The sequence below is a fragment of the Acipenser ruthenus genome, chromosome 26 (genome assembly GCF_902713425.1).
Source record: "Acipenser ruthenus chromosome 26, fAciRut3.2 maternal haplotype, whole genome shotgun sequence".
Classification (NCBI taxonomy): domain Eukaryota; kingdom Metazoa; phylum Chordata; class Actinopteri; order Acipenseriformes; family Acipenseridae; genus Acipenser; species Acipenser ruthenus.
Window position 1 is genome coordinate 15234134 of NC_081214.1, and position 25227 is coordinate 15259360.

A 25227-nucleotide genomic window follows, 5' to 3' on the forward strand; every position below is an offset into this window, starting at 1 on the left:
GGTTAGTCTATGCTTGAGAGAGCTGTAAGGGTATTTCTCAAGATGCCTGACACTCAATGCCCCTATCCCTTAACTTGAATGTATTCTCTATTAGTAGTACTGTATGTTGAACCTCTCCCAAGGTCAGTATGTAAAACCTTAGGCCTACACACTTTAAACTGCAGCTCTATGGTTAAACTATTTGCAGTTCTAGTTTAAAAACCTAGAATTGCAGCCCACAGTGTACGGTTAAACAAACTAAGACTAGCCAATACATACATTTTGATACCTTCCTTAGTGAAAACACGATAGATGTGAGAACGTGAGTGTAAACCTCGTTTTCAATACAAGATGGCCGTCCTTTTGAAAACGCCCTATTAACTGCCGTATGTTTTGTCGGATATGTTTCCCAGTAACACCCCTATAGGAAACCCTGGGCCGGCTGGACAAGTTTACCCGGAACTCCGGCCGCTGCGGCTGTCAGTTTGGTTTGTGGTTCAGTCCAACATGGCGGCAGACGGATGGAAATACTGATGACAGTCCGAAAAATCGCCTCGATTTGTACGATGGTGAGCCCTTAATTCTATTCCGTCCGATTCTAATATAGCTCTTAGTGATTGCATGTCTGTTTTGAAGGAGTTTGGAGATTGCGGTATTTTTTTTTTTATAGTTTCAAGCACGGATTGTTTTCAGGGAGTATCCCCGCCCCTACCGCTGAACTGCAAAACATGAACTGAGAAGAGAAACCGTGGGCACAACATTTTATTAAAACCCAGAGTTCCTAAACTCTGTCTTCGAGGTTACTGTAGGTTATTCATCATGAACTTAAGACCAACAGGTTAGTTTGCCCTTTGACTGATTGTATTCCTGAAACTTAGCTTTAAAGAAACAGCCCATTTATAAACCAACTAAAAGCATCATTTGCTTAATAAATTATTAATAGTATGTATATTAGTAGCGGGTTTCTTTAGCGTATTTTAAAAATATATATAAATAAATGGAGCCTAGGATTAAGAAATTAAGTCAGAATAATTGTTTTATTAAAGGTGTTTTTGCAATGTTAACACAATGCATTTGTTTATTTTAAAAATGCCATTAAGAAACAGTGTTTAATCAAATGGTCAATTAGTCGAAATAGGTATAATGTTACATTAAATACAAAACACAAGTGAAGAGGGTAAAGCACTGTATGGAAATGTGCCAACCAAGCTTTTAATATACATTTTCTTATAGCAGTTTGCTTACTTTTCATAATAGTAGATATTTAAAGTACAATGCTATAAGATTCTGTTGTTTCCTGGTACAAAATTGCTGCCTGTGCTGTATCTCCTGTTCACTCCAATGGTCAGTCCAACTACAGTTAGGCCACATGACTGACAGTACCAAACAGGAAGTCCGAACGACAAACCAACTACAGTGCTGTACGTCATGCCATCATTTAGGGTCATGCACACTCGGCTGTGATTGCAGGGTTGCAGGGTTATTTCCTGTTCTATTAGTCAGCAGGGACACAAGCTGGAATATAACACAGCAGCTTCACATCCAGAGGTCTCACGGTAACCTAATTAGTGAACTCCAGTGCATTTGGGCTTGCAAAACGTGTTCAGGAAACTCTTGTCTGGCAAAATTGCCTGTCTGCTTCCCTTAGCATTATGATCACCCCTGGGCTTACAATCTGTTTGCTGAACTTGCAGAGCATCTAAAATGTAATCGTCTAGTTTTTGAAATATGCAATTTGGCAAAAAGTAAGCTTTCTGCACTGCTGAACTGCTATTGGAATATTATTATTATTATTATTTATTTCTTGGCAGACGCCCTTATCCAGGGCGACTTACAATTGTTACAAGATATCACATTATATATTATTTCATATTATTTTTACATACAATTACCCGTTTATACAGTTGGGTTTTTACTAGAGCAATCTCTGTAAAGTACCTTGCTCAAGGGTACAGCAGCAGTGTCCCCCCACTGGGATTGAACCCACGACCCTCCGGTCAAGAGTCCAAAGCCCTAACCACTACTCCATAACTTAATATGACTGTCGTTATTCAGTTAAATGATTTTGCAAGTGGTAGGGAATCATTCCAGATACTTGCAGACTGTGGGCCTCCCCTCCTCCCCTTTGGGAGAGGAAGATCCAAACTTCAATGCAAAAACTGCTTTGGCGCTTGTAAACAGCTAAGACTCATCTGTTTCAGTTGGTTCAGTATCAACATGCCACTATAAACAGTTGAGTATTCGGCAAATGCAATGGCTTCACCTCCTTGCTGCAGGTATGCTATTGCACTGTGACTTGCCAATGTGTTTGTCTCTCTTTAGTTCTTTCAGGGAATGATCACCAGCTATGTGGCAATTAACTGGAAGGTATTTTCACACCAAGGTGTGCTCACAAATGAGTGCTCTGCTGCTGTATTAATAGCTGGTGGGCGTGGGTTGTTTGCTGTGTTTCGTGGGAATGGTTTGTTATGAAAACCTGTAGCCGTGCCTGTATCGTTTCTCCATGATTAATGTCACACGCTTTCAGGTTTTAACCTGTTCCCAGAGGGATAAACGTGTCATATACAGGACAACGTTCAAAATGTTGCATTTTGAATAATTGCACAAAGACTAATTAATACCAGGAAGAACTGTTACTGGACTATTGTATCTAGCTTATTCAGCAATTACAGTCTATCGACTGGTTTCATAGAACCCACTTAGCACCAGTCCTGGACAACCTTAGATAACATTAGGTACGATTAGTGCGAATTTAGTGAAACTAGGTATATGAGGTGAAGTTACTAATGGTAAAGCTGCAGGGGCCGAGAGTGGTTTGCTACAGTAGGACAACGGTTGATTATCACAATGCTAGCAATTATTTTTTGTATCTTGATTATTTATTGCTTTGCTCCTCCTGTAATTTACTGTACTATTCCAGGACTTGACTGTAAAGAGATTGTGAGCACACCGCTATGGCTTTATTGTTTTAGAGGCCAAAATCAGAAACTGAAAAAGAAGCATGAGGGGGGAAAAGTCTTGATTTAATGGGGGTTGGAACTGATCTAAAAGAACCAGCCACTTTGTTTGTCAGCAGCTTTCTTAGAAAGTGTTAATGGATTCAGTTGGCGATTTGGTTAGTGACACACACACACACACACACACACACACAGCTGCCTTCTGTACATGGTGCTTCTGTTACAGTAGTTGAAGAGATGGAGGTCAGGCTCAAGTTCACTGGTCGTCTTGGAATGAAAGGTAGCAGGTTCGTGTCCACCTTGCTTTCTTACTGTCAACAAATGATTCTGAGTTTAGGCCCTGCATGCTGTAGTCAATACAGTGTTCATGTCATTCCTTGTAGTGCATCCTGCCCCGGTCTTCTGTCAGGAAAGTGCATTTTTTACAGCGAGTAAGAAAACAGCAGTGATTTGTTTAGATTTTTCTTAGCTAATATGTCCAGAAGTGTTTGATTTAGGTCTGTCAGTTTCTCATGAACCCCAACACACACTTTAGGTTTCACCATATGGGTGGAATGGCCCAGTACTAAATTTATTATTATTATTATTATTATTATTATTATTATTATCATCATGATGAATAACTCCATACACAATTATAAGTTGTAAAATAAAGTAGATGAACATTAACAACACTGATGGAGGAATTAGCCAAAACACTAGTCTGCTTGTTATAGTTTTAACTGAATTATTTTTAGGTTACAGAGGCCCTAAAATTGGAAATGGGAAATCATTAGGGGCTATTTTAATTGAAGCTAAAATAATTAGCGGCCATATGTTTGACACACCAGTGAAGCTCCGAAGCAGGTTATTTTGTTCTAATGAAAAATGTAGCCTCCATGGGGACAGGACATGTGGCATCACAAGACCATTATTTGCAGTGTATTGATTGCTTGCTGCTGGTCTGACTCAGATTTGAATACATATTCTGTGCTGCTTTCCTCCTCTCACCTCCCAGTGGGCATCTGTTTGATTGCTTATTGCAAGACTGCAGCGAATCATTGTTCCCAGACAGGGGCGCAACCAGGGGGGGGCTCAGGGGGCTTGAGTCCGTCCCCCCCCCCCCCCCCCCCCTTTAGCCATAGATGCGATTACAATTGTTTGTTTTGTATTATTAAAGACTACAAATTCATGATAGTCCTAGACATGTACTGTATGGAAGCACTGACTGCAGCAAACATCGCTTCCCATCCACCCAATGAAACCATTTACACAGCTGACCAAATGCGGCCAATGAAAACCACACGTACAAAGGCTAGCTGACAAAATGCGACCAATTAACACTATGTATGTAGGTGAGGCCAACGTTTAGAAAAATACATGGTTCGCTTCTAGTTGAAATTAAATTGACGAAAAATAAAATAACAGTAATAGAATTAGCCTTATTAGAAAGTTAAACATTTGATTTGGCGGGTGAATTTTCTTTCGAGCTCAACACTGTGGTTACTTCTCAGTAAAAAAAAAAAAAATGTCTTAGAAGAAAAATTAAAAGCTATTGATCGAGACAAAACTGGGGCTAAACAACTGGATGATGTTCGTGATTTAAAAGTTGGCAAATGCAAATCAATTGTGAGAGGATGGGTAAAAGTGTTTTGTCCCAGCATCCGTGTGAACAAGAAAAACAAGCAGAAAAAAAGGAACTGAAAGTACCCCGTTGAACACTGCCTGGCTGACTAACAAGTCACAAGTTTTATTTATTTGTAATTATTATAATGGGGAGTGCTTAATTTGTAAAGAAAGGTGCCGGGGGGCAAGCAATGACAATGATACCATCCTTAAGAACCGCACATTCAAAATCATAACACGTTTATTTGAAAGAGTATTGTACATACTAGTGTTAGATGTTTACAATCACGTATTCTACATCGTATACAAAGTAGTAGTACGTGCAGCAAAATTAATTAAAGGCAACTGAGAACCAGATCGTTATTATTTTTTATTGGTTTGGTTTAATATAATATAGCAGGCTAATGTTCTTGTTGAAGTAGGCTACAATATATTTTTACAATATACAGTAGGCTACAATATACAGTCGGGCATGTGTGCTATAGCAAAGTTTCCCAAAGTGGGGGTCGTGACCCAAATATGGGTCGCCAAACATTTTGAAAATGGTTGTTAAAATGGATGCAAAGCGAAAACATGTCTAATCCTACTTGCAGCTCAAAGAAACAAACCAAAAAAAAACTTGCTGTTACCATCTTATATTAACTTAGTTTTTTCTTACATTGGTGACGAGGATAATCCGTGTCATTGTTGTTAAACGACACAAGTTTTTGCAGAAGAAAGCTGATCAATTAGCTAAACAGCAAGACGTACTTAAAAAATCTCAGAGAAGGAGATGAATGTATCCTGCCCGATTACAATGTTATGTTTCGAGTCGACACTGGTTTCCATTGACCTTAAGTGTTTAAACTGATCTTGCATACAAACATAATGCCTCCAGTTAATATGACCCAATGTATTTATCTACAGTATGTAGCTTTGTATGCATGAAGAAAATAAAATGATTTCCCTTGGTCTTTCATAACATGGGCAACATTTTCACATGTGAATCAAGGTAGGCTGTCAAAATCCAATGTCATCAAAATGGTTCATGGGCCTAATGCTGTTGCTCTCGTTCATGATGTAGCATCAGCATTTGATCTTCCCATACCACCAGCAACCGAAAATGCAATACTTGGAAGGCAGGAGTGTACGTGGTGCAAAGTGGAAAGAAGCTGATCACGTTTATATGCATGCATGCAGACATTGGGTTTCTTTTATTAGCTGGAGTGCACAGATCCAAATAAGATGCAACTGCTAGTTTGTGTACTACAGAAACTGGCAGGGCTATAGTTCCAGCTACTATGTCACTGGAAACATTTCACGTCATTGCTAGGGTGATTCACTTTGATAATTGCAATACCAGAGCCAACCAATATGAAAGATATGAATTACTGTGGTCAGGGAAGTGTGGGATAAATGGGTAGAAATGTTGCCTTTGCTTTAAACCCAGGACTAAATGTTACAGTGGATGTACGTCTGGCCCCTTTCAAAGGATGCTGTCCCTTTAGGCAGTGTATGCCTAACAAGCCCACTAAGTATGGGTATCCTGCGATGCTAAATCCAGCTAGGCATGGGATATGCAAGTGTACACAGGGAAACTGCCTGGAGAAGCACCTGAAAGACATCTGGGGATGTGAGTAGGGTTGGAAATGACTTGAGGACTCCATGGTCATAATGTCATGTGTGACAGCTTCTTCACATCCTACAGACTTGGTGCTCAGTTACTCAAAAGAAATTGACCATGCTTGGAACAGTGAGATAAAACAAGCTTCCAAATGAGAACCGAACTGTGTACTCTTCAAATGTGCTTTTACATAAAGCACAGCAGTTGTTTCATACTACCCAAAATAAAAAAAAATAACGATGTTATTGTGATGAGGACAATGCACAAGAATGCAACTGGTGATATGGGATTACAGTTCCTCCAAAGGTGGAGTTGAGAACCTGGATAAACTGACAGCAACCTACACTGGCCACTGGTCATCTTCTACAATATAGCTGATGTGTCCGTATACAATGCTTTTATCCTTTTGTACTGATGTGGTTTGCTGGCAAGCTGTATCGACGCAGCATTTTCAAAGAGCCGGTGCATCTCTGCCTGCAGCAACTGGCATTTGCAAAAAATGTGCAAGATGCAACTTTTACCCTTCAAGCAGTGACAATAAGACAAACATTACCTGTGTGAAATGCAGAAATTATCTGTGTAAACATCATACGTCTACTGTCCTGTGCAATGTGAACTTCCAGTTGTGTCTGCATTTCCAGAGGGACCTGAGAGTATTGTACATATCGTTCATCCTGGACACAAATGTTCTGCAGTTATTTGAGTAATAACTTATTTGAAGAATGTTATTTACTGGATATAGCTCATCCTGGACACAAGTTATGTTTTGTATATATCCACATTTTATTGGGACATTTCTAAAGAAATGTTATTGAAAATGAATGCACCATAGTTTTATTTGGTACTTCATGAAAACTATTATTATTATTTTACATATTTGAAATTCTGCACAGTGCTCAAGCTTCATTAATTTCCTTCTCCAAATATTAAGGTCAATTACAATTTTGGTTTCTGTGTGTAATAAAAGGGTCATCAGACATTATGACACAATTAAATATATCTTTGATTTTATTATATTGAGAGTTTACATTAATTTCTTATTTACATACAATAATAAAAGCTATGCAAAGACATATTTGATCAATTCAAGGCTGTTTCAATTTCCTTGAAATTGCACCAGGTCAGTATGACGCGAAACATAACTGGCGTGCCTCTGAACATAATGTGAGGGTTAAAGAAAGACGCGTACTCAACTGTGATACAATGTGGAGATGCCACATACCACAAGTTCATGGCAAGCAATGCCTGTTACTGTAGGAGCTCGATTGACAGGTGCTTCTGTATGAGCCCAGGCTTCACAGCCTATATTGACAGTGTTTGTCTTTTTTCTTTTTTTTGGTCCAACCATTACAACACCATTGTCCATGTGACCCTTGACATCAAGGCTTTACAAATATTTATAAACATTAACTTCCTGCAAAAAAAAATAAAGGTAAATCAGTTTAAACAGTTACCGACTGTGCCAAGTTCACAAAGTAATACTGTACAGTGTGATCAAGCAGCCAACTCATGCAATGAGTTCAAGAAGCTACAAAGGAAAGGAAAACCTGACTAAATACATTTAGTGGGTGATCTCTCTGCAGTTGAGTTTTTTCATTGCATTTTGGTTTAAAGACCTTGATACAGTATATCTGGCCCAAACCCATGCTGTCGTAGTTTTTTGTTTTACTGTAACAGTAACATGGATGTTTGTCTTCTTTATCAGGGCGCCAATGCCTCTGCTTTGGAGAAAGAGATTGGACCGGAACAGTTCCCTGTAAATGAACACTACTTCGGCTTGGTCAACGTGAGTCTTGTTTTTTTTTTTACTTATTATTTTTTCTGTTTTCTGAACCTTAAGCCAGAAAGGTCCTTGACGCAGGTGACAGTGTTTCGGCTCCTTTTCATTAGTGCTGGATCGAGAGCATTGCTGATCAGGTCTGTCTGTAACTTGTTTGTGTGCTTTGGCTGAAATCAATTTGGAAATCCTTTTCATCCTAAATACAGCTCTGCTGAAAGATTTTGGCTTTGTACTGAAGTACCGTTTGATAAAAGCAACAAGGTAATGATGCAATGCAAAACAAAACCCTAAGAACACTTTTCTGTTCATCAACGGCTCCTTACAGAGCCATGTAGTGCTGACAGTGTAAATCTGACCTGCGATAAGGGTCCTGACAGCTTCATACACAGGTTATTCCTGACAGCGCTGTGCTTGAATGCAACAGTAAACAGCTGTCCTTTTTTATGAGCTTGGGTGGATCTTGCTTAACAAAAGACTATGGACAAGGGTGGGATGGGATCTTTGCTGTGGGAATATTTACAAAGGAAGTTGTTTCACTTCTAATGGATGTACCAGTAATGGAAATAAGACTCCTATTGCATAGCAGTTTTACCCATTCACGGTTTTAATACGAGCTTGATTAGCCACAGTATCTAGATAACAAGCTCAGATGTGTCTTATTAAATTCATAGCAAAACCAGGACTGGATCAAACTGCTTTGCAATGGGAGCCTTATTTCCATCCGTGGATATACCATGGGGTATATTTGAAGAAGTGAACTTGTCTCTTGCAACTTTCTTTTCTTTCCCTATATGTATCGAATGCTATGTAGGCTCAGTTGTGCAATCTTGCAAAGTTTCTGTACAATGTTCCTACTTTGCACCATTTTTTAAATATGAGCTCCATCTTTCAACAAACATTTATGAAAGTACTTGAGTAATGATTTTATTAACACACCCCGTTACTGCAGTAACTACTGTACAGTCAGGGATGTAGTTAATACTTCAAATAGCAGGGGGTAGGGGGTCTGGGCAGGTCTTTGTTCTGCAAAGGCCACCTATTTTTTGCTGTTCAATCTGTGGCTCAAGTTACCATAACACATTCAATATGTACTGACACCTCTTCTGGGTAGGGGTAAAACGTTTATTTTGAAATTGCAGAAATGGCTTATTATCAAAGTAAGTTTTTGGCCATCAGTGCTGATTTGTAGTACTTTTAGACCAGTGCAGTAAGTGAGGGTTACCATCAACAGAAGAGTATTTTTTTTTTTATCATATCTTCATAAGTGGAATTTTTATATTGCAGGTTTGTAAATCTCTTTTATGTAATGTTGATATGAACCCTATGCTCCATAAGCGGCAAGCCGCAAAACAAACATTTTTCAGGAAGGTATTTTTCACAATTTATGAGCAGCAGCTTTAGTTATACCAGCAGTAAGGCATAAGAGAAAGCACACCAGGTTATCTGTCAATCTGCAGAATTGTATTTAAATATTAGGTAAGGTTGACAGATACTAATTTGAAGATTTTCTCACACAATTTATGTAAATGCATTCCTGTTAGTTAGGGCCTGGGAGTTTGTTTAGATTGTTTATTAAATATCTTCCTAGTTAATTTAAGATTTTCCTCAGTGCAGTGCCAATGATATCTCCATAAAGTCAAATAAAACATCAGCAGACTATTTTTATATCTGTGCTGTGGTGATGTTTCCATTGCATTGCAAATGGAAACATAAGAACTTTTGTTTCACTTTTATTCTCGGCATATGTCTCACAGTAAGCATTTCAGAGGGTGAAGGGAGCAAGGGGTGTGGGTGAAAACGAGAACAAATAACCCACTTCCAGTCATTCTGCCGCCTTCATTATCCCCAAAACTTGAAGGAAGCGTATGTTTAAAACTGGGCTAAATAAACAAATACTAAAGTACAGGAAAAAACATGGGGAGTCTGAATCTCTCAGGTTTGCTACTCAAGCAGGTTCTGTTTTTGGCACAGTGGGGTAATTGAAAAAGGCCTCTAGTCAAAACCTTGTCATTGAATTTATTAAGTTTCTTTATTTCTAATTGTATCACTATTCAGTATTTAAGTTATGGATAATGTTTCATTGCTTTTCTTTTATATATATAACTAGTTTGGCAACACCTGCTACTGCAACTCGGTATTGCAGGCACTTTACTTCTGTCGACCCTTTCGGGAAAAAGTTCTGGCATACAAGGTCCAGCCCAGGAAGAAGGAAAGCCTGCTGACCTGCCTGTCTGACCTCTTCAACAGCATCGCCACACAGAAGAAGAAGGTGGGAGTCATCCCACCCAAGAAGTTCATCTCCAGACTGAGGAAGGAGAATGGTAAGCTCCATTTTGTAATTGATTATTTTGAATCTGAAAAACAAATGGACAGTTTAAATGCGGTCTGGTTCATTGGAATCCATGCCTCTGAATCCGTCTGCACTTCAATCTCTACCTGTTTTATGTGTTTGCAGTTGTTCTGTATTATCCTATATAAATGTAGGTGACATGCTATGTTTCAAATTTTTTGTCAAACCTTTTTATACAGAGTATTCGTACTGTAGCTACAGACTACTGAGAAATAAGCAAGTCCTGCCGTGCACCAGTTCTGTAAAGCATTACCTCATGTACAGTAGATATATATTGACAATTGTGCTAATGTATATGCATGTCCACAGTGTTTTGTAATGAAACATTAACTCCTATTAACTCATGTCCGAAATTCACCCCACTGGGTGTCGAAACGCACACATTCCTGTTTACGATTGCTCAAGCAAATCAGTAAGCATTGGCCACACTCTTCTCTGTGACTCAAAGCATCAGGTTTTTTTTGTTTACTTTTCATCCTTAACTTCTTCATTAATACTGAAAGGAACACACAATAGTCTATACCTTTCACTTGCAAAATGGTGCTAAAATGCGTGTGGCCTGTGTTTAATTTAATTGAGTTGTTCAGTCTTGTTATAAAAAGACGGAGGCACAAGTTTCAAAAGGAGACAAAGTTCCTACAGCTGAACCCCATTTTCATTTTTTTTTTACATTTCCCTTACTATGTTTGGGTTCTGTTGCTCCTGTATCAGTTATAATGCTTGCTCTCAATAGCCTATACCTTTACTTTGCTTCTAGCTGATTTTGAGCTTGCCTATAGAATCCTAAGTGACAGAAACACATCTTTCTCACTCATTACTGGTGGTACCCACACCAATTATAAATACAATTTCACTTTTATAATGTGTTCTTTGTGCAGTCTTTGACATTATTTTTTATAACTTCTTAATAAAAAAAAAAGAAATGTGTTAATTTGAAAACAGAACCTAAAAAGATGAAAGTTCGAGTGAAGGTGGTTGTTGTTGGAGCCTGACTGAGTTTGACTGCTCTGTCCTCAGTAGCACCCTGCCCAGTGCACAGCAGCGGCTTCCTATACCAACAGCAGCCGAGTGGAAAAGTTAAATAAGCGTGCAGTGTCCACTGAAGTCTTAATCTAGCTTTTCAGAATTGTAGTATTGCACAGCACCATGTTGGCCAATTTGTTATGATTTTCATCAGTGCTGTAACTGAGGTAAAAATAAGTAAAAGTTGTATTGTCAAATAAGTCAAGATATTCTTTATCCTACCGGGATAAGGAACTGGTAAAATGGTCAGCCTCACAGCTTTATGGAGAAAAAAATACTATCCAGGTAGCAGGTGTTGCATTGGTAGAATATTGTCTTTCTTGGGAGTCGTGCTCCTCATAGCAGATGGCACATTGGCTGAGTTTGCAGTACAAACCATGGACAATGCTTGTGTTTCTCCAGAGCTGTTTGATAACTACATGCAGCAGGATGCCCACGAGTTCCTCAACTATCTGCTAAACACTATCGCTGATCTACTGCAAGAGGAGAAGAAGCAGGAGAAGCAGAATGGCAAACTGCAGAACGGGAGCGTGGAGAGCGAGGAGGGGGACAAACCCGACCTCACCTGGGTACACGAGATCTTCCAGGGAACGCTCACCAACGAAACCCGCTGTCTTAACTGTGAAACGGTGAGTGGGAGGGGCTGAAACCAAATCCTAGGAATGGGGCCTGGATTAATAGGGATTTGTTTCAAAGGTTATTCATGCTCTCTGACTCTTAAAGCGGTTCAGAATGATTATGTGTTCTGAGTGTCAGGCTTTGTATTCATACCTTCAAAACACTCCAGGTAAAACTAAAAACTGTCAAGTAGAAAGGTGTTTTGTCAAAGGCCTTGTTCAGTCAACTGTCTTTAGTTCCTAGCTTTATATATATATATATATATATATATATATATATAGTTTTTTTTTCACTGTTTTCAGGAAGAAAAAAAAAACTACTATAATTCTACACATACATACAGATGGAAAAAGCAGCTCAAAGTTTATCCAAGCCAAAAAAAAAAAAAAAACATTCAATAGTTTACATTTTAAAATGTTATGTTATTACTTTTAAAAGCAGCTGCCCTAGTAATGTTAATAAGAGGGTAAGTAAATCAATCATGGGAGAAAACGCCAGCAGGAGTCATATAGAGTTAAAGTGCAGCAGTATTTATATCCAGCACATTTTTAGACATTGAAAGTCATCCAAATCTTAGCAAGTACCTTTTATAAGAAGGTATGGTTAACACAGTAAACTGTACGGATGCATATCTCCAGGGCTTCAAACATGCCTCACATTCAGTTCAATGAATCGGATGCTTCTAAAATCATGTTAACCTTTATATATACATTCACCCTATACGTTTATAGGTCAGTAGCAAAGATGAGGACTTTCTGGACCTTTCAGTAGACGTGGAACAAAACACCTCAATAACCCACTGTTTAAGGCAAGTGTTGCGATTCCTTTTCATTTTTGATACTTCATGAAATGTAGTTCTTGGTTAAATGAACAGCAGATGAAATTGTCTTCTCTCTGTTCCTCTGCAGGGGTTTTAGTAACACGGAGACGCTGTGTAGTGAGTGCAAGTATTACTGTGAGCAGTGCCGCAGCAAACAGGAAGCACAGAAAAGGTGAGGCCAGCTGTGGAAAGATGTGTGTGGATGGAGCAGTAAGTTCTTTGAGGAAAACAGTCTGGATCTGACTTTAAAGGAGTGATGGCCAATGCCTTATAATCCTATTTGCTTTATTAACATTGTAATTGGTCCCTGTGGCACGGGTGAGGCCCATGAAAAGCATGTTTTGTTTATTTTCGTTTGTGTTTGTAAATACTACTTATAGAGAACTGGACGCTCTGTCTGGGACATCCTACCTGCTGTGTTTGGTTGCAGGGAAAAGCAGCTGGTGATTGGTCAGCTACAGATCCCTATCCAGCAGACGGGTGTGTTCCTGTGAAGCGTCTTATTTAAAGGGGCAGCTGACACGCCTTGGGACTGCCATAAACCAAAGGACTGACATTGTCCACGCTACCACAATCCTCCGATCACTGTGTGTCTAACGGGGATCGGTGTTTCGGAAGATGATGCCAAAACCACAGCCGACCGTGTGTATAACCAGAGTCGGTTTGTTTAATTATAGGTCCCACGTTTAAGTATAGGAGCGAGCCTTCACAGTAGCCTTTGTTTGTAGTTTTGTTTTAAAGCGTATTCTGTAAGTAAGCCCTGTGTGCCTGAGGCTTTCCTGCTGAAGCCTGTGAGGCGTTTTCAGTCCCGCACGAGGAGGTGCTTAAATGGATTGCTCGTGTTTCTGCTCGTGTTTCTATTTTCAAGATAGAAGTGTCCTGAAATGAATATTTTTATTTTTGTTCTCTGTTAAGAATGAGAGTGAAGAAGCTGCCCATGATCCTGGCGCTGCACTTGAAAAGGTTCAAATACATGGATCAGCTGCACCGCTACACCAAACTGTCCTATCGCGTGGTCTTCCCCCTGGAGCTGAGACTCTTCAACACCTCCGGAGACGCCACCAACCCCGACCGCATGTACGATCTGGTGGCTGTCGTCGTGCACTGTGGCAGGTAGGGGAGTGACAAAATTACAACAGGCACTGAAGCCATTGGGGCAAGTGCTGCACAATTAGGTGTATAAGTCTGCTTTCTAATCAGGAAATAAAGACAAAGTCACTTAAAGAGCTGTATAGCTTACATGCCGATTTAGCTGGTAAAGCAAATGCTTTATGGCAGTTTGGTACGGGTATGAAATATGAGTTATTGTAACGAATGTATTCTTGATCTTTAGATACACTTTGTATCTGTTGCTGATTTCTAATACTAGTGACTTTTTTAAAGGTTTAAAGCACTCTGTGTCTTTATTATAGCACTCCATAATCATGGCTGAACTCTACATCTGGTACACCAGAGTGTAACCATTAACCTGTCCCCCTGCAGCACGCTGCCCCTAGTGGATATAAGAAATACACTACATTTGGTGGAGGTGTTTCTTACTGATGTAGAACAAATGTATTATTTTATGAGGGCAGATTAATGGTTACACTCTGATATACCAAACTTAGACATAATTCTTGGGCCCTGTCCACACTGCCTTTAAACCGTATTACTTGCCTTTAAACAGGCATAAAAGTGCTAAATACGGTTAGCATCCACACTATGCAGCGTTTAATACCGTACTTGAGACCACCTCAGGGGTTGGTCTCGAGTCTGGTTCTAAATTAGACCGCAGCAGGTAGTGCGGTTTGTCAGAATTATGGACGTGATCAGATGCCGAAATCAAGGCACATTGATATCTGTAGCGATGAAATCGGTCAAGGAGAACTTCAGAGTTCAAAACGAAACGCACACATTATGATAAAATGTACCTTGTGTTTGTAAGAAACAAAGCCATAACGTTCATGCTAAGAAGCGCTATGTCTTCCGTCGGCAAGGGCTCCATATTGGCCGGGTTGTAAACTTAAAATACAGTGCATGATGGGATAATGTCATATTGAGTCCCACAGTCCATTGTGCTGCTTGGAACTGTAACTGGACTATTTTAATAGTGTTTGTACGCATTAAGCCCGACTAAGGGCCTAAGAGCTCTAGCAGTGCTTTAAATAAGAGTGAGAATACATTAGTATTAAAGGCAAAATGTGTATTTTACTTAGAAAAATCAAGCAAATGTCTGTCATGTTATTTGTTTGCAGTGGTCCGAATCGTGGCCATTATATCACAATTGTGAAGAGCCATGGGTTCTGGCTGCTGTTTGATGATGACATTGTCGAGGTAAGTTCCAGCTGTCTGTACCTGAAAATGAATCAAGCAGACTGCTCATTACTTCTGTCCCTCGTTAGCGTGATATTAGACTTGCACCACACCTTAATTCTCTGCTATTCAATCAGGGCCTCTCTCAAGCAGAGACTGTTGTGCCAAATTGTGAGTTCGTTTTGAGATGTACGCAATTCCGGTCCTGTAGGTTAAACTAAGGTATAATTGAGGATAATTGGTTTAGTATAATTAATTAAAGACACAAATGGATCAAAGACCTGGACTGGAAGGGTCAAGGATCCCTATATTTGGGGGCTCAGTTGAGACAAATCCAACTTAGTTTACTGAGCTGGGTTTGAACCCAGCAAGGTATGAAAAGGCTAGTGAATTAGCCGACTCACCCATATAACCCTTACTATGCTACAGTGTGCTTGAGGCTTCAAGTCTCAGAAATTGTTTTAATCGCATGCATTTGCAAGATGGATCTAGACATTAAAAGAACTGAGATTGCAACAGATTTGCCCATGATAAAGTTCCTTGTGAAACATGCTGACACACACACTTCCCTAACTAACTACCAGTGGGACTACCAAATTTCTCTCATGTAAACACATTTAGAGCCTCTCTGGCATGTAGCTATTCAATGCTGCTTGCATTGTAATGCCTAGATGGCAAGACTGTTGTAGAAAAAGCTGACACACGCACTCACATCCCTAACCCACTGCCATATGAGCACTTTCATTTTACGATGTTCAGTGCCTATCAAACTCGGCTAAAGAGCAATGTCCTGCCCATGCCTCAATTTGTTGTAACCGTTACATCCTTTTGAGAACAGTATTGGGTGTTTAAGCGTATAAAATGCTTTGCCAGTGTTGCAGTCAAACGTGGAGGACGGAGTTAATAATAGCTGATTTATAAACTGGGGTGGGAGTAAACTTTTTTCTTTCCTTGGTAGACAGCCAGTCTTACTGAATAGAATTCAGCCGCTAAGCAAGACGTTTAGCAAAATCACATTAGTTATCATGAAGGCTGCGCTGTAACAGTTTGTCGTTGGTGTGTTTTTACAACTTTCTCTGTGCCAGGCCCCCAGGGTGCAAAACAATCAGATTTCTAAATCGGGTATGTAATCCCACTCCAAAACAAGTTTGTAGGACAGAGAACATATTGCTAGCTGCATATGCTTAAGAATCCATATTTTTTACTTTTATTAGCTAAATTATTTATCGCTGTTTTGGCTTTTATTCAATGTTTTCTCATCCTGCCATACCAAGGCCAGTCAGGGTTGTGAAACCAAACAAAAACAGTGTTTGAAATGCATCATATAACGAGTACCCATACGAGTATGATGTCTTCAAGTACCTCTACAAGGGAAACACGTGCATAAAAACACACACCCACCCACAAACATTTCTCAGTGCTTTCCAAACTGCCGACTGCCTTACAAAACGGGAGATTCCGGAAAAAGAAAGCCCTGAAATGGTCTGCTTCGAATTCATGTTCTGTGTGTTATAAGAATAGACCAACAAACAGGCTTCTGTGGCAAACCCTGAGAATTCTGTGAAATGATGTTTCAAAAGAAAAAAGCAAAGGCAGTCTGACCCTGCAGTGTGAGCGCTCCCAGGGGCCCAACCCCGCTGGAACGAGGAGTGCTTGGGGTCAGCCTGCTCCATGGGAAAGAGACCCGGGCTGGGCTAAGATTAGCTGCAAGCCACACATGTCTTTCACATCCTGTCTGTCAGAAAGCCACTCACACTGTTTTCTTACCAGTACTGTAATGGAGACTCCTAGAGTAACTGCCTGCTTTAACCATTTAGCAGACTCACAACTAGATGAACAAAAACATAAAGTTTACATTTTATAGTTATTTTTATTGTTCCCTAATATTCTGCGAGGTTCTTACTGAAAATACTCAGTGTGTTTGTTTTAATAACAATACCTAATATCATGTTGGTATTTCGTTTGCTCTCATCACAGACTTGAAATAACGTGTCCTAGACTTCACAAGGTGTTGGAAGGAGTCTTGAGGGTTGTAGTCATTAATATTTCATGCAGCCCCTCAGAAGTAGTCAGAGGGCCGCTGAATGTGCTATTGTAGTTCAGACCAAACTTGCTCAATTGGATCGGAAGCCAGGGACTGTGGTGGCCATGAAGATGCCTGCAGTCTCTGTCCTGCCCCTCAAGTATTTAGATGTACCGCACAGATGAAGCTGGATTTAAATGTAAACCTCAAACTGGAGAGTGAGGCCATCGTGCTCTTGTAGAGGTAGTGGTACCTGGTTTAAATCGTGTACATTTTAACGTGCAGGATTACAACTGTGTTGTAAAGATAATGGGTCCTTGCTCCTCATTGACCAAAGCAGTTCTTTGTTGATCTTGTTTAGGATGATGAAGGCTGCCTTACCTTCTCTTCTGCTTTAAGTAGGTGTTGTCACCCCTCCCCCACATTACCACAGCATGCACACGCACACACACACCCACAGAGGATTCTGTAGTTACTTGCCTTATCAAACTATTTGATTATTAATTGGCATGTTTTTTTTTTTTTGCAAGGGACACAACACCACCACCACCACCCCCTTCCCCCTTCCAGGAAATGTACAGTATTTGCTACTGTACCACTTTGTGAGTCAAATGCTACTTCAGCAGTAGGGGGTTAAAATACCACACCAAAGCTGTAATAGTTAAGAAGGTAAAACAAGTTTAAAAAAAAAAAAAACGAAAAACGGATTGTTAACCCGAAAGACTGTTGATTTGAATGCAGTACATTTTTGGCTAATCCCTCTTGATCACAGTGACCCTGAGGCATGTTAGATGCTTTTTAATTTCATAACTGTTCAAACATCAGGACTTGAACAGATCGGGAATGTCCATAAACATTATCACCCATCATGAAAGTGCATAGAACACACTAAATATAGAAATACATATGATAATATTGTGTGAACACTAATGGCTAGTTTCACAGACCCTGATTAGCTCCAATCTGGGATAACTTTACCTAAATTAACATTGAGTAATGCTAGATTAGCACTAATAGGGGTCTTTGAAAGTAGCCACATGAGTAACTGCTATGTCAAAGGTAAATGCATAATTTTAAACATTTAATACTTGGCTAATGTTTAGAGAACAAAAAAAAAATCTTGCTGGGAATGTACTGGCGTCAGAGTAACAACAGCCTCTGTTCCTCTCTGAGGCTGCAGCTATACAAGACATGACAAGGAGACCCAGGCTGGGAAATCGAACTGTTGAACTGAAGCACTCTGGGGCAAGGAGTTTATATCGGAGTGATGTAGGGTCAGCTGAGGTCCAGAAAACTGTCAGGGGATATCTGAGCCTGCAGACTTGTGGGAAAAGTGTCACACTAGAGGCAATCTGTGCCTCTTCCTTCGGCACCCAGGAGATCATGATGCAAACTTTACAACATCCCTCATCAACTGAGGTGGTGTTTGTAACCCTGGGGCAATGCCTAGTTTATTACTACCACTGCATTGTTTTCCTAAGCTGATGTATTGATGTCCTTTTAAAATGGTCACCAAAACCAACAATATGAACTGTGGATCTGTAGTCAAAGATTGAGGGGGGAAGCTCTATCAAACTTCTTTCACAAAGGTTAAGTGGTGTAGGGGCTTGACTGTCTATGGTGAACTGATGGATTGATGTATGGCCCCAGCCTTCATAATTTCCGTAAGGAATGTGAAGGACCCTTGGAGGGTGGTTGTAACTCTGCAGGTTCTGCACTCTTCCCTGGATCATTAGGCCACAGTTTGGACTCCAGCTCTGATCTGGATACAAATCACACCAGATTGAATGATTCCTTATCCCTGTGTGCTGCACTGCATGTGCAGAATGACTGGGTGAAATGTTTGTTCTTCCTTTTCACACCAAAATTAGACAAACATTTGTATTGGAACTTTAGATGTTGCATGAGGGCCGGAATTTAAAAATACGAACTTCGTAACATAATCATGAGCTTAAATAAAGACCATGATTGTTAATGTAAATATTGATATTTTGATTAAAATTATATTCAAATCATTGCAGTTGTTTTGTGTCATTTTCAAACAGTGCACACTCCCACTTGTTAAAATGCTACTGTTCAACAAAACAAACTCCACGTATGCTTAGCCAAAAATGCCTTGTTCGTGTTCAGTATGATTCTTTGAAATAAATAGTGTTTACATAGTGCCTGTCATCTTATTGCTAACCATGCCTTGTTTTGTTTGTTTTTTATCATTCTGGTTCTTTGCAGAAGATAGACGCTCAAGCCATAGAGGAGTTTTATGGGCTCACGTCTGACATTTCAAAAAACTCAGAGTCAGGATATATCCTCTTTTATCAGTCACGGGACTAAACCATAGGAACAGAGTGTGGTCCTCCCGGGGGACTGGGGGAGGCCCACTGAGCCACAGAGCCAGGAGATATGGTGGGGGGGCCTGGCAGGAAGAACCGAACCGGAGAAGCAGAGGAGTGGAGTGCAGCGCACGGCTTGAGAGAGAATCCCTGTTCTTCAATGCGTACAGTGAAAGCCACTTACTAGAACTGCTGGTTAAAAGAATCAACTGCATATTGTTATTGAAAATATTTTCCCAAGTTAAAATTAGCCCATTTTATTGAAACGGCTTAAACCACTTACTGTGATCAAATTGTCTCTCAGCTTGTGTGTATATCAGTTGTGCTTTACCCCCCAAAAGAATACCTCATTTGTTCGAATTTGGCAAACCACAAAATAGTGTGCTGACACAATGAGGAACTTTATTCACCATTACCGACATTTCACTGTTAATACAACCCGTATCCTCTGCATAACCTGAAGTGCTGCTGTACATTGAATGATTTTTGTTTCTATGTTTTCTTATTTCTTCCAAGAAATGAACATACCTCATAATTGAATCAATCGGAGATGAAAACTGATTACTTGATCATATTGTGATCAAAACAAGTACAAACGTGATCACATTAAGAGGCTTTCACTAGGCCCTGTTTCGTGGTTCAAGTTGAAGTCATTTTGGCTGACAAAACTATTCCATAAATCTTCCCAGTTTTGCACTTCCATTCACTACATAGGTCTCCTGTGTACGGTTTGGAAAGAAGCGATTGTTAACTGAAGTACCAGTTGTTTTGCCTTACAGGAAGCGTGGTACTGCTTTACTTCCTCGCTCATTTGACCCTAGCAGTGTTTTCTGGGTAAAATCATGTTACAGACTGAAAACATTCAACAGTCAATAGGGGAAGCAGCCAGTGAAGGGGTGGGGATGATTTCACAATCCAGGTGAAATTCACCCTGGAAGTGCAAGTCTAAAAGCATAGCTTGAAATCCTACGTTTCTTTACCCAAGTTTAGTACCAGATGTCTGTTCTAAAATTAGATTATGTTTACTGAAATATTTAAAACTGCCCATTTGAGATAAAGATAATAAATGGATATTCGTTGCAGAGAGAATGTATGGAGTGGTTTTGTTAGTTACACTCGCTTTAATCAAGCCATACTATAGGAAACTGATTTTTTTTTTGGATTTTTTTATATGTACAAAATAATTGGTTCAGCTACTTTTATCAGAGAAAAATCTGAAAATTGTATCATTCTGTTTGAAGAAATGATTAGTTGTGATAATATGTTATTTTAAGTGGATGTTTTATATTTGGCATATTGATTTAAATGTTCAATTTTGATATGTAAGTTATATTCTGATAATGATAATGATGACAAGAGGTTTACTGAGTGTGCCCCAGATTTCAAATTCAGCCTCCTCCTCTTGTATGTTTGGTTTCTGATGAGGTGTATAGAAATGTGTCCTTTCTCGTTTTCTTTCCCCAGTGAGTCGCCTGCACAGCATGTCATTTATTTGCTTAATAAGTTAAGATTTGAGATGTGAAATATTATTATTATTATTATTGAAGCCTGTGTGGAAGTGAAGACAGCTGTTTAAGACCTCTCTGTTTCTTCTTGTGATCTACTTGTACATTATAAGGATATGCACCTGTCCCATACATTTATTATGAGAATCTACTGACTTTTTCCTTTTTTCTAGAACTGTAGTCGATTTGCTAGATAACTAGTTGACCAATACAAGACACTTGAGGTAGATTAAAAGAGGGAACTTATGTTTTCTTTATAGACTTCAAAAATAACAATTATGGGTTGTACATTTAGTATATTTTATAATTTGATTTTGCAATACAATAACTACTAGTTGTACATGTAAAAAAATGATATCATCAAGCACATTGGCACCCTCTAGTGGACTACAACAAAAACCCTTTTTGCTTCAAAGTGTAGTTTTCATGCTTTCATATTAACAAGCTGAGAATCTACCTAAAACAGGTAGGGCCGCGCAGTTTTCAAAGCAGAAATGTCAGCTGCATGGATTTGCTAGTCAACTACCCCGAATGTCGCCAAGAATTTTCATTCCTACATAAAAAGGCTTGGGAATCTCAGCACAATGTAATCTTTATCTGTTAATTGGATTCAGTCCTGGGACCTGCATGAACACAATACAAACCTTTTGTCCACATGTGGATCCAAACGCTAATTCTGCAGCTTTCAATCAATTTCTGTTTCTTCTGTCCTACCTTTTCAGTTCTGAATATAAATTATGATTTTCTTTTCCATAAGATTTTTTTAAAAGTTCTAAAGCACAATGTGTGGTCTAGAGCATTTCAATAAAATCAAAATTCCCTTGAATGTATATGAATTGTATGGTGCTGGATTTTAGCTCAGTTCACTACCTTTTAAAAGGTTAAAGACCGATCAGGAGAAGACGTCTTTATTTTACATTATTAAGATGTTTGTTTCTTTTAATCTTAAGAAATGTCTGTTACAACATTAGTAAACATGCCTTGACCTTTTGCACATTCTCACTAGTGTTGAAGTGATCTGCATACTGTTGCAGATTTCTTTGAAATGATCAGCATGATACTGGATCATAAGCTAGGGCAGATGTCCCCCATCTTTGGTCTGTGAGTAATTCCCTGGATCTACCCATTTCCAAGCAAAACATGGGTAACACAGCACCTTACCAATTTAGTTCTGTGTCTCATATTTATTAACTTTCAAGAAGCTCTCCATCGTTTCTATAATATTTCTGTAGTTAAATCACTGAGAACCATTGAGTTATCAAAGCTTCCCTCCCCACCCCTTGTACTCCGTCGAATCTTCCAAAACGTTGACTTGCAAACGCTTGTATGTAAATAAAAGCCACTCTGAATCACGTCTTCCTGAAACAGAAAATATTTGGATTGAAACCAAGGCCCGGTTTGGCAGGGGTTAAGTTTTGTCGCAACCCCTAGTTGATTATAATTTATGGCCAGTAGATTTAAAACAATCACCATTGTGCTTAAAAAAAAATCTGCAACAGGAGACGGCCGTTACAACCAGCAGTTCGAATGATGTGTCAGGGCATGCTCACCAATGCTTGAACGGCCGTGTGTTGCGCCATGCTCTCGAGACTGGGTTTGGAGATTGCAAACGTGGAGTCACCTCAGTATTCAACAGAATACCTAAAGAAGCTCTGTGCCTGCTTTAATTAATAGATTAAATGAAAGTTTAGCTTGGTTTCTGAGACTGTAACTGGAAGCTAGTTGGTATTCTGAACAAAATCAGTATTTTGATCGAATTAAAGAGCCTAACGATTGGTTTCTTGAACCCATCTCACTGACATGAAAAAAATAAGCTTTCAGTGCTTGTGAATAAATGCGTACATGAATGTTATATTTGAATTCCCTTTTCCTAGATTGTTTCTTTCTGTTTTGACCTGTTCTCGATGTCTGCTATAGTTAGAGTGTAAGTCACTTCGTTTCAATTGCATGTCTGTTGTATATTCCCCTTACAATCGTATGGTGCTTGCAATCATCCAAATGGTCATTAACTCTGTTATTTGTTTGCCTTTGCTTAATGTGACAGTGTGACCTCCAGCCCCATCACTCTACAGATATGGACACAGAGAGTAGATGAGGCTGGCAAAGTGGAAAGGTCACATTGTCACACAATTGAAATGAGGAAGTGTGTTCAGTCCTGGCACTTTGGATTCCCCAGACAGACTCAAAGCAAGGAAAGGCACATTTAGAGAAAAAGGATAACAGCTCAACATAGGAGCAACCTAAACTCTTAAGGTTATTTGTCCATGAAGTACCGGAAGGGAGCTAGTTGTGCATATGGCAGGGGGGGGCAAGGGAGGGCTAGGTTGTTGTAGCTTTGCATTGGAAGTGCTGGAAAAGGGTTCAACAAACTAGTTGGTTAGCCGTTACCCGACTCCACCCTCCCTCCACATTTACATGAGGGGGGAGGGTGTTAATGAAGAATAAATTTTTATTAGAAGTTGAGGACAAGAAATTAAAGTACACATTTGTATTATCAATCTCAAGATACTGTACACAGTAACACGCTTTGATCTCTACCGTGCAGAATGCTTGTCTTATTCAAGTTGATATTACCACTTGGGAAATGTGGATAGGTATGTACTGCGTAAGAAATTTCTTCTTGACAGTGCTAGTTTTCAAAAAAGCAATTGGGTAACTAATGAAGAAAAATGTATATTTCAGCAACTTAGAAACAAATGAATGTTGCTTAATGTTTACTTTGCTTCCTTATTTCAAATTACAATATTTTACACAATAGTTATCGTATTTGATTGGTGATAATATGAATGTGAATCGGAGCATTGTGCATGCAATAGATAGGTGTGTGTTTATACTTTTGGGCATCGCTGTCTGTCTCTCAGGATCAGTTTAGTTGAATTTGTCCACGAGGCAGCACGTTGACTTCAAGAATAGACATGAACCTGGCTGTACATATTGCTTATTTCATTGTAACTGTAAGTAATAAATGTGTATATAATCTACAGAGTACATGATTGAGTAGGGTCGACAGCAAACCAACCTTACCTTTTAATGGCGGTTCTGAGTGCTGCTGGAAGCTGTTTTGAAAAGATTTTAGAAGCGTTCGTTCCGTTTGACCCCTCACTGAGTAAATGCATTGTTTACCGAGGGTAATGCTTACACAGTCTGATTTACTGACCAGTCTGAATTATAATTGTTAGATACGGCAGTAACTGACATAATCAGATCATTTTGGGTTGTTATAGTGACGCCACTGAGGTGGTAAAAAAGACACTCCTGTTTGTTAGCCATCGAGATCAGAATAGGGAAGTGAAAATTTGAAGTTCTGGTAACTGCTGAGCTTTTAAAACCAGGTCAAAGCACTTTCCCAGAACATGCCACCAAAAAAAAAAAAAAAATCATATTTGAGCAACAGCACTCTACTCAGAACGGTTGCAAATATCATAAAAAGGCAAAGGAAATAATACAAAAAAAAGGTACAAAATATCAACTGAAGCTACTTGGCCTGTAAATACAGATTTCTGACCCACCAAAATGCTTGCTTTCATAAGGGCTAATATGTACCAATAAGTATTGCTGTTCAAATGCAAAAACAGTTATTTATATATATAGACACACACACACACACACACACACAGTATATAAAACCTTGATATAGTTGCAGCTTGTGAAGTAAGGATATGTTTCATGTGTTAAAGACCAAACCTGGCTAGCAATCAGAGTACAGAGCCAATGCAGACCATTGATTTCCAATGATTTCCATTGATTCCCTGCCCCCAGTATTATTGAGCTGGTGAAAACAGTGACACTAAGGAAGAAATTACTGAAATCTTCATTCAGGACACTAATAAACACATGTGCTTTATATAATTGGTTGAATCATTTTTACAAAACAAGATTGATCTGAGAGATACACTGTTGGAACAGATGTACAGATTAGCAAGTGCACTTTTGATACAGATTTATAATGTGGGAACAGGTGTAGATTACGGGGTACAGCACTCCTGTTGTGAATTGAAAAGGATCCCACCTGTCTCAATAAAAAGCAAACTATGGGCAAAACCTGTTGTCTCTGTCTCTGTTCGTGGAAAACTATTGCTGCAGTCGGTTGCCTATAGAAAATGATGGAGCTTTTATAACTGCTACGGAGTACAGCTACAGTATGGCAGTGCCATACACCTTGGGTTAATTCAGGCCCCTGAGTGCAGATGTTTGTAGATGTTAATTACTGGAAAAATGTCTTGCAGTAGTGTCACTATTAAAGGGTAGATTCCATTAAAAAGGTGTTTTTGCTCTTGTGGATAAATGTAGACTGTGTCTGGAAGTTCAATTTAATTGCTCCAAACAACAGAGAAATAAACGC

At 39.3% G+C, this 25227-nt stretch overlaps 1 protein-coding gene across 4 annotated transcripts; it reads left to right on the plus strand.

Annotated features, from left to right (window-relative positions):
• The first annotated feature begins 374 nt into the window (after positions 1 to 374).
• LOC117430664 (ubiquitin carboxyl-terminal hydrolase 12-like) lies at positions 375 to 24926 on the plus strand. 4 transcript variants are annotated; one of them, XM_034050992.3, is made up of 9 exons: positions 375 to 548; positions 7850 to 7930; positions 10172 to 10245; positions 11700 to 11926; positions 12647 to 12723; positions 12824 to 12907; positions 13651 to 13848; positions 14970 to 15048; positions 19280 to 24926. In XM_034050992.3, the coding sequence occupies exons 2-9, from the start codon at positions 7905 to 7907 to the stop codon at positions 19379 to 19381; spliced, it is 867 nt and encodes a 288-aa protein (XP_033906883.2). In that variant the 5' UTR covers positions 375 to 548; positions 7850 to 7904; the 3' UTR covers positions 19382 to 24926. The 4 variants fall into 4 exon arrangements, with proteins under 4 accessions (XP_033906883.2, XP_058856733.1, XP_033906882.2 ...); XM_059000750.1 differs by lacking the exon at positions 19280 to 24926 and adding an exon at positions 17581 to 18204 and having other exon boundaries at positions 10032 to 10245; XM_034050991.3 differs by having other exon boundaries at positions 376 to 548; positions 10032 to 10245.
• The last annotated feature ends 301 nt before the right edge of the window (positions 24927 to 25227 follow it).

What these genes read in the sequence shown, in the direction of transcription:
- LOC117430664 (XM_034050991.3), top strand. Translation starts at nt 501, where the DNA reads ATGGAAATACTGATGACAGTCCGAAAAATCGCCTCGATTTGTACGATG. An exon ending in AAACAGGAAGCACAGAAAAG is followed by an intron (nt 12,908 to 13,650) that starts GTGAGGCCAGCT and finishes TTCTCTGTTAAG; the next exon opens with AATGAGAGTGAAGAAGCTGC. An exon ending in TTGATGATGACATTGTCGAG is followed by an intron (nt 15,049 to 19,279) that starts GTAAGTTCCAGC and finishes GGTTCTTTGCAG; the next exon opens with AAGATAGACGCTCAAGCCAT.